At 45.9% G+C, this 10,000-nt stretch overlaps 1 protein-coding gene across 1 annotated transcript in view; it reads left to right on the forward strand.

The window, feature by feature from the left end:
* Positions 1 to 8,746, forward strand: part of LOC119576999 (glutamate decarboxylase-like) — a 37,059-nt gene extending 28,313 nt beyond the window's left edge. Inside the window, exons 3-10 of the mRNA XM_037924671.1 lie at positions 3,227 to 3,360; positions 3,832 to 4,014; positions 4,248 to 4,327; positions 4,541 to 4,712; positions 5,185 to 5,328; positions 5,970 to 6,119; positions 6,858 to 7,055; positions 7,252 to 8,746. Coding sequence (XP_037780599.1) covers positions 3,227 to 3,360; positions 3,832 to 4,014; positions 4,248 to 4,327; positions 4,541 to 4,712; positions 5,185 to 5,328; positions 5,970 to 6,119; positions 6,858 to 7,055; positions 7,252 to 7,425 — 1,235 coding nt within the window. The 3' untranslated portion in view covers positions 7,426 to 8,746. The remainder of the gene's footprint in view (positions 1 to 3,226; positions 3,361 to 3,831; positions 4,015 to 4,247; positions 4,328 to 4,540; positions 4,713 to 5,184; positions 5,329 to 5,969; positions 6,120 to 6,857; positions 7,056 to 7,251) is intronic.
* The last annotated feature ends 1,254 nt before the right edge of the window (positions 8,747 to 10,000 follow it).

Raw genomic sequence — 10,000 nt, forward strand, 5'->3', positions numbered from 1 at the left:
AGGTAATATGTAGAACAGCTCTCTCTTCTCTCTCTCATTCTCTCTCTCTCTCTCTCTCTCTCTCTCTCTCTCTCTCTCTCCTCTCTCTCTCTCTCTCTCTCCATCTCTATCTCTTCTCATATATATATATATATATATATATATATATATATATATATATATGATATATATATATATATATATATATATATATCCCTCTCCTTCTCCCTTCCTCCCTCTCTCCATACTTCCCCCTTCTCTCCCTCCCTATCCACCTCTCTCTCTCTCTCTCTCTCTCTCTCTCTCTCTCTCTCTCTCTCTCTCTCCTCTCTCTCTCTCTCTCTCTCTCTCTCTCTCTCTCTCTCTCTCTCTCTCTCTCTCATCTTTCCACCCTTCCACCAACTCCATCCCTCATTCTGCTCACTTTTCCCTCCCTCTCTCCTTCTCTCTCTACATTCCTTCTTCCTCCTTCCTTCGTACCCTCTTTTCCTTCCTCAGTCTCCTCCGTACCATCTTTCTTCCCTCTCTTCTTCCCTTCCTCCTTCCATACCAATCACCCCAAACCTCATTCTTTCCCGACCTTCGCCCTCACCCTCTCCATCCACCCTCATCCACTCCACCCACCTTCACCCTCTCAGCCCACCCTCACCCTCCCCACCCACCCTCTCCCTCTCCATCCACCCTCATCCACTCCACCCACCTTCACCCTCTCAGCCCACCCTCACCCTCCCCACCCACCCTCTCCCTCTCCACCCACCCTCTCCCTCTCCACCCACCCTCCCACCCCCCTCACCCTCTCCTCTCACCCTCACTCCACCCACCCTCTCCCTCTCCACCCACCCACCCTACCCTCACCCCTACACCATACCATTTCCCCCTCGAAAAAAAATCCCCAAATCTCCCCGGAAGCTCGGGGAAATCCCCTAGCCGGCTAGTGAAATATGGCGCGGCGGGATAAGGCTCCCAAGAGAGCACTTACCGTCTCTATCAATTGGGCAGATTCCTCTTCTTTTGGGGGCTCGGAGGAGGGGGGGGAGGGGGCAGAGGAGCGGAGGGAAGGGAGGGATGAAGTCGAGCGAGGGGGGGGATAGGGGAGAGAGGGGAAGGGTAAGGGAGAAGGGAGGGGAGGAAAGAAGGGAGGTGGTGGGGGAGGAAAGGAGGCGCGTGAGGTGACCCGCGAGTGTCAGGGTGGATGACCTCGGGAAAAGAGAGAGGGAAGGAGGAGGTGGAGGAGAGTAGGAGAAAGAGGGGGGGGGTAAAAAGAAGAACGAGAGAAAGAGGGAGGGAGCCAAAGAAAGAGGGAGGGAGGAGGTGGAGGAGGAAGAGAGCAAGAGACAGAAGGGGGAAAAAGAAGAAGAGAGAAGAGGGAGAGGAGAAGAGAGAGAGAGAGAGAGAGGAGAGGAGAGAGAGAGAGAGAAGAGAAGAGAGAGAGAGAGAGAGGGAGAAGAGAGAAGAGGAGGAGGAGTAGGAGAGAGAGAGAGAGAGATAGAAGACGAAGAAAAAAGAGAAAATAAACATTCATAGCGAGGATAAGCTGGAACTGGACTGGAGGATAAATAGAACAAAGCCCAAAATAAGCGAGATGGATGGAAAATGAAACAAGGACGATGGAGGGAAAATAAAAGAAAAAAAAACTAAAGAGAGAGAATAATTTAAATAGCTAAAGGAAACCAAAAAAAAAAATAGAATCAACAAGAAATATAAATGCAGAAGAATATTTAAAGTAGTTTATTTTCACGTAATCACAAATTAATGAGATTTTATCACTTTCATTGTTGGAAGTTTATGATGCCATTATGAGATAATGAGACGCCATTTATAACTAAAAAATATTCCAAGGAATTCAGAGGCTATACGAAAAAGTATGAATAGCATGTTAGTGCGTTAAAATAGATTTGAAAAGGGAATGCTGTATCATGAAGAGATATATTTGAATAAATCAGCCAATCAGCTGTAATAAAAGAGGTCACCAAAACAAAGACGAAACGGAAAGCGCAAAATAAGTCAAGAATACAACCAGCATAAATGAGGGGAAAGACAGAGTAGGGGAAAAGGCGAGAGAGAGAGAGGGAAAAAAGGGAGAAAGAAAAACAGCCTAAAAAGAATGAACAGCAGTGGCCCTCTGGCGTCCGTCCCCTGAAACAATGGTGGGCTGGAGTAATGGGAAGGATTTCGCATGTAATTGAAACAGGAGGAGATGGGGGTCGTGTGGGGTCGGGGGCCCGGGGGCGGGGGTGGGGTAGGGGGACGGGGAGGAGGTCGGGATGGGGTCGAGTGATGATGTCGGGGATGGGGTGGGGAGAGGGGAAAGGGATGGGGAGAGATGGGGTGAGGTGATGGGGATGGGGTAGGATTAGGGGTAGAGTCGAGAGGTTGGGGGTCGAGAAAGGGGTAGGATTGGGGGCCAGGATGGGGTCTGGGATGCGGTGGGCGGTCGGGAGTTTGACGAGGGTCGAGGGAGCGAGGGGAGGAGAGCGCGAAGAGAGAGAGAGAAGGGGGGGATGAAAGGGGAGGAAGGGAGGGCAGATAGGGGTGAATTGATGGATGAATTGATAGACAAACGGAATAAATGAATGGGCGAGCGGCAGGCCTCTTTTCCCAGCGCTATTAAAACCACTTATCACCGGTACTTAATCGGGGGAAATTATGCAGAGCAGCGTCCATGCGGCACCAGAAACGAGCCGTCCTGAACCATCCCCTTGAGGAGACGTATAACATAGTTTCTTTACGAGTGACGTAGCCATTGCGTCGGCAAGGAGTGCGGCAGTGCGTCTCGTGTCAGAAATTTATGGCACTGATAGAGCTCAGATGTTGCCAAACCGGTGAGGAGAATGTCGCCGTAAAATAACGTGTTTAATTACCGGGAAAATCCGTGTGTATTGCGATGAACTGGTGCGACGTTTTCTTTGCGTCGTGAACTTGGATTGATTTGCCTAGTTTGTTAATTTAGAGATAAATGATCCGTATTGCTTATCGTGTTCATAATTTTTCCGTTATCCATATATAATAATACAGTATTAATACATATGTTGATTCGTAATTTGTTCATCTGTGTCAAGCGATTTATCACTTTACATCATTTCTTTTCATCTCACAAATTATTTTATCATATTATCCCAACTCAAAATACCCCGACCTACTATCAAAAACAGAAAATACAGTAACCCTGCGCTGTCTTTACACGTCACTGGTCGTTTTCCTTGGTCCTTTCCGACCCATTTTAAATTCCGCCTCATCTCTCTCCCAGGTCACCCTCGCTTCATGAACCAGCTGTCATGTGGTATGGAAGTGGTGTCTCTGGCCGGCGAGTGGCTGACCGCCGCCGCAAACACCAACATGTTCACCTACGAAATTGCTCCAGTCTTCATCCTCATGGAACAGGTATGTTGGCGTTTGTCTGTGCTGTGGTGTGCGTTCGTGTGTTGTGTTTTGTTGTGTGTGTGTGTGTGTGTGTGTGTGTGTGTGTGTGTGTGTGTGTGTGTGTGTGTGTGTGTGTGTGTGTGTGTGTGTGTGTGTGTGTGTGTGTGTGTGTGTGTGTGTGTGTGTGTGTGTGTGTGTGTGTGTGTGTGTGTGTGTGTGTGTGTGTGTGTGATAAACATTTGTTCTTTGAACAAGCGAGCGAGAGAAGGAGAAAGAGAAAGAGAAAGAGAGAAAGAGAGAGAGAGAGAGAGAGAGAGAGAGAGAGAGAGAGAGAGAGAGAGAGAGAGAGAGAGAGAGAGTTAGAATGAGAAAGCGAGGAAGAGAGAAAGAGAGAAAAACAACAGAAATCCAAACCTTACAATAAAATAATAATAATAATAAATGAGATAAAATAGCCCACCCAACCCCTGCACCTCAACACCTCCCTCGCAGGTCACGATGCGCCACATGAGAGAGATCATCGGCTACAAGCAGGGCGACAGCATCCTCGCTCCCGGAGGCTCCATCAGCAACCTGTACGCCGCCCTCGTCGCCAGGCACAAGATGTTCCCGGACTACAAGAAGAAGGGTCTGCGAGCTCTCCCCGGCGAGCTGTGCATGTTCACTTCTCTTCACGTGAGTTTCGTCTGCTCGCCTGTTAATCCTCATACCTTCCTATCACCTCTGACAACTTCCCAACTTGTCATTTTATTTGCCCATGCACTCGTCACTCAGGCGTACTCACAGAAGACTTAAGTAGTCATGAATCGAACACTACTTCTTTCTATTTATACACACGAAGCCTTTTTTTGCACGAAATGAAACGCAAAGAGAAAACCCTTTGACTTGCCCCTTCTTTCCTTTTTCAGAGCCATTACTCCATGATGGGCACTGCAGCTGCCATGGGCCTTGGCACTGACAACTGCATTGAAGTTCCCGTCGATGAAAAGTAAGTCACGATTGGTCACGTGATATCTCACTAGACTGATCAATCTGCGAATCAGAATCACCCGTCTTTCGAAATTTACGCATCGTCATTAGGAATTCTCGCTATGGAATGCGGACTACTATAAGGAAAAAAAAAATGCAATAAAGAAAAAAAAAACACGAACATCGTATAAGTAGCATCACACCCCTTTTACACCCACTTCGTCTCCACCAGAGGCCGCATGATCCCATCCGAGCTCGACCGCCTCATCCAGGAGTGCAAGGCAAAGGGCAAGATTCCCTTCCTCGTCTGCGCCACCGCTGGAACCACCGTCATGGGCGCCTTCGATCCCCTTCACGCCATCGCTGACGTCTGCGAGAAGCACAAACTCTGGTTCCACGTCGACGTAAGTCCTCGCAAATGGGTTCTAATCCTGTGTACTTCATTGTCTCTATAGATGCAATAAATGGGATTTCCTGTCACTTCAAAATTGGTTATTTTTCGTTCAAGAGAAAAGATAATCAGTAGAAAGGTGGGCAGAAGGTTGACATAGTGATTGAGAGAGGGATCTGGAAATCAAAATAGTAATTTAAAGACAGATATACGGAATATACAGACTTGCGGATAGATAGATAGATAGATAGATAGATAGATAGATGATAGATAGATAGATAGATAGATAGATAGATAGATAGATAGATAGATAGATAGATAGATAGATAGATAGATAGATAGATAAATAGATAGATAGATAGGTAGATAGACAGACAGACAGACATAAAAAAAAACATCGTCAGTTAGAAAAAGACACACAGCCAAACATACAATCAAACAGAACCCCCCCCCCCTAAAAGCCCACCTAACGCCCTCTCCCTCAGGCTGCTTGGGGCGGCGGTGTCCTGCTCTCCAAGAACCAGCGTCACAAGATGGCGGGCGTGGAGCGTTCAAATTCGCTCACCTGGAATCCACACAAACTGATGGGCGTCCTCCTGCAGTGTTCCACCGTGCACTTCAAAGAGGACGTGAGTGTTCTGTGTTCGGATTAAAAGACTACGTGGTGTTAGTTACCAGGTGATCAGGAATTCGTAAGGAGTCGGTTGGGATCATGTCATTGGTTGTGATTTTTGTTAAGATAGTTATAAGGGTAGAAATAACAGGAATGGTGGTGGTTATGATAATGATGATGATGATGATGATGATGATAACAAAATCAATAACGGGGATGATGATAATAATAATTACAACAACAACAACAACAACAACGACATAATAATAATAATAATAATAATAATAATAATAATAATAATAATAATAATAATTATCATTATTATTATTATTATTATTATTATTATTATTATTATTATTATTATTATTATTATTATTATTATTATTATCATTATTATTATTATTATTATTATTATTATTATTATTATTATCATTATTATTATTATTATTATCATTATTATTAGTATTATCATCATTATTGTTATTAACAATAATAATAGTAACATTAAGCATTTATTATTATTATTATCACAACATCAAAGATAAACTCATCATAAAAAAAACACGCGACACGAAAAAAGCACAAACCAGACACCAGTCGCCCTTAACCCGCCACGCCCCTAACTCGCCACGCCCCTAACCCCGCCTCCATCCGCAGGGCCTGTTGATATCCTGCAACCAGATGTGCGCCGACTACCTCTTCCAGCAAGACAAACCCTACGACGTCAACTACGACACGGGAGATAAGGTGATCCAGTGCGGTCGCCACAATGACATCTTCAAGCTGTGGCTGATGTGGCGCTCCAAGGTTCGTTGGTGTTCACGTTGTGGTTGGGTTGTTGAGAGGGAAGGAGGGGTGACGGAGGGAGGAAGGGGTAGTGAGGGAGAGATGAGGGGGGTGGGAAGGAGGGAGGTGAAAGGTGGGGAGAGAGGGAAGGAAGGGAGGTGAATGGAGGGGGGAGGGAGGGTCAGCGAGGTGAAAGATGGAGGGAAAAAGGGAGGGGAGGGACCGGAAAGAGAGAAAGGGAGGCAGGGAGGGAGGGGCAGGGAAATGAGAGATAGAAGAACTTTGTACCCCGTATTATAATTACCCACAGAAGCCCTGTATAATTCAGGCTGCGTAGGATGGTGGGCATCTGTCAGAGATTGTTACCAGACCACATACTCTTATTTTCAATGTTGGGATCTCTCACGGGATCATAATCCTAATGGAACTCTTCTGTTTACTGTAATTAAACTATTTATTCACGCGATCTAAGAAAGGAATATGAAAAAATAATCGCTGATAACAGTATTCATAATAATGCTAATACCTGTTTGGTTTCACATGGAGTAAATGGCACGTGTTATATAAATTACTATTAGACTGTACGGTTTCTCTTTCTATCTAAGTATAGTTGCTCTTTCTAAATAATGATATTTGTTCTTTCTGATTCATTATAGTTGCTCTTTCTGAGTAATCATAATTGCTCTTTCTGACTGATTACGGCGGCCCTTTCCGACGGTCTTGGTTTCCACTCCTTGTGACGCCGCCGATTCCTTGCAGGGCGACGAAGGTTTCGAGAAGCACATCGACCACCTGTTCGAGATGACGGAATACCTGGTGAGGCGCATGAAGCAGCACCCAGACAAGTTCGAATTCCTCAACGACGAGCCCGAGTGCACCAACGTGTGCTTCTGGTACGTCCCTCACCGCCTCCGCTCCATGAAGCCCGGACCCGAACGTCATAAGCTCCTGGGAGAGGTAAGTTCCGGTGATGTTGGTCGGCGTCGTGGTCGTATGTTTTCATGCCATGCTGGAGACGTAATGATTGAATGAAATGGGTATATCCAGTCGTCAGGTTGTTCAGAGTGGAATCTATTCTGTTATGTCGAATTTCATTTTACCTTGTTTAATCGAGTGCACTGAGCCTTTGCTGAGCCTTTTTTCCCTTCTTCAGATCCAGCCTATCCTCAAGGGCCGCATGATGACCGCGGGAACCCTCATGATCGGCTATCAGCCCCTAGACCACCACCCCAACTTCTTCAGGAACATCATTTCCTCCCAGGCCGTCAGGCGGGAGGACATCGACTTCATGCTGGAAGAACTTGATCGTCTTGGCTATGACTTGTAAAGCCCCTTTTCGCGTTGCCGGGGCGTCTCAGCTTCGTAGGGGAAGGAATGGGCAGTCTTGAAGTAGATGCTTCGAAGGTGACCTTCAGCGACCTCACTTCACTGAGGAAGAACTCTTAGAAGAAGGTCACGAGGGATTCTTGAGAAGACGTGGTAGTACAAAGCAGGACTTCCACTCCTGACCCGGCCGAGAGCCACCAGCAATGGTCGCTAGAGAAACATTATGTTACGCCGAGGACGTCCTCGACACAAATGTATATTGTGGTGACTTGAGGTACACTCTCCTTCCCGAGGAGAACGTACCTCGAGGTTGATACTTGTATTTAATGAGCAGACACTTTCAAAACAACCTGCGGCCACGGAGGAGGGCGCTGAGAGCTTGTTAATGTTGCTATATGTAGTGTTGTCTTAGTGTAGACGCGCCAGTGTCACCACATGTCAGCAATAATGAGGCAAGAGCCGGTTGGCGTCGTGTGCGGGCTCGCCTCGGAGGGTAGAAGAAGGCGACGTTCGATACAGATAGTTTGTGCGACCCGAAAGTGGGCAGGGTCAAGTGCAGGCTGAGCCCCAAAACCGGCTTGCAAGAGGCCAGGGCTCAAGTGTACGGTCGGGGCCCCGCGCACGCGACCGAAAGCAATAAGGGTACAATCAATAGCTTTTCGTACAGTCACTGCTATATATCGGTTGAGGTACTGTAGGAATGAGCAGACTGGGGTGGCTCCATCATAGCAACCTGGTGAGTCTGATCATGGCTCAACCCCCAAATCCAATCCCACACTTCCTAAACAACTTTGCCCCTCGACTTACGTAATGTCATATCAGGGTTTACGCAATTTACGGATGCACTGCTGAATTATTTCTGAGACGAGTAATGTATTTGAAGGAGACAGAAGGGGTAAATCAAAAGAGCAAAGGTGAGAATGAGATATGCAATGTTCTGTAAGTGTGAAATGTTATGCTGATTGCCGTGGAGTAAGATAAAAGTAATAATTAAAAGATTAAATACATGACCTATATGAAAATGAAATGCAACAAAATTTACCTCTTCAAAATTTCTAGAAGTCGTGTCCCTAACTATGCAGTTTCCACCTAATGCAGTTGTCTTGAAGAACTTGACACACTCATTTGCAGAGTAAACATTTCAGCCTTTGAGCATTAATTGCAACAGATATTCACATGCACATTTCAAGAGCACTCGTACACAAAACCAAATGCCTCATGCACTCTCGAAGACCAACTATGCACGAATGCCCGAGCGCCAGGCACTAGCACGTCTGCTTGGGTCTCTTGTCCTTATGCATGACAATTGTGAACGTTCGCTTTACGCATTGACAACTCCCAGCCAGACGTATCTCTTGGGGCAACACCATGCAGCATCATGCAGTACCTGAGGTGGTGGCTTCATTTTGACATCATATCGTCACAATGTAAATATTTTCGATTTTTGGTTGACGATTAGATATTTAAGATTCATTTACATTAATCATTTGGTGGCGCGTTTGAGTACGAGTGTGTGTGTGTGTGTGTGTGTGTGTGTGTGTGTGTGTGTGTGTGTGTGTGTGTGTGTGTGTGTGTGTGTGTGTGTGTGTGTGTGTGTGTGTTGTGTGTGTGTGTGTGAAAGTGAGAGAGAAAGAAAGAGAGAGAGAGAGAGAGAGAGAGAGAGAGAGAGAGAGAGAGGAGAGAGAAGGAAGAGAGAGAGAGAGTGAGAGAGAGAGAGAGTGTGTGTGTGTGTGTGTGTGTGTGTGTGTGTGTGTGTGTGTGTGTGTGTGTGTGTGTGTGTGTGTGTGTGTGTGTGTGTGTGTGTGTGTGTGTGTGCCTCTTGGATGCATCTGGCTGTTGCATGCCATTTCTCTTCGCATATTCTTCTTACTCTTATGCACGATACTTCTTAATGATTCGTGATAGTGAACACATCAAAACTTTTGAACGCGTTCGTAAAACCAACGCCATGTTAGGTCCTGTTTGACACTTCACACCTCTTGCAAATTAGAATTTTGAAAATCACTGTAAACAGTGTTTTGGCTTCAGCTCACTTTCTCTCCCCCTCAAGTTTTTTGGACTTTTGGAAACGGTTTCACACATTTCCATTCTTTGACATCCGCACGTATCACATTTAGCATTCGTCTGTACTCGTCCCGTAATCTGCACTTGCACTCGGGTCTACCTGGCAGTGATACCTTCGTAGTGTTGGTGTCTCGTAGAAGCTCTCTTTATCCTGCATATTTTGTCCGGCGTTTCTCCCTTTCCTAATGTTGTTGTCTTGGTCTCGGTGTCCATCCACTTAGCACTTGCACAGATGGCGTCTCCTAAAACACCTGCACAATTTAATGTCTCACACCTGCACAATGTCTTCATGCACTTTTAATGTCTAATTGCACTGTCACTTTTTATTCCCACTTTCAGCACATGCACAATTTGAAGTCTAGTATATTTGCACACTTCGAATTTAGAATTTTGCACATGTTAAAGTTTATTACCTGCGGACTTTAAACATCCGCGCGTTTGAACTTCGATTCATGCACATCCACGATTTAACGTTTTTGCACATGCACGCTTTAGGTTTAGCACATGCAAAC

The sequence above is a fragment of the Penaeus monodon genome, chromosome 1 (genome assembly GCF_015228065.2).
Source record: "Penaeus monodon isolate SGIC_2016 chromosome 1, NSTDA_Pmon_1, whole genome shotgun sequence".
Taxonomy (NCBI): domain Eukaryota; kingdom Metazoa; phylum Arthropoda; class Malacostraca; order Decapoda; family Penaeidae; genus Penaeus; species Penaeus monodon.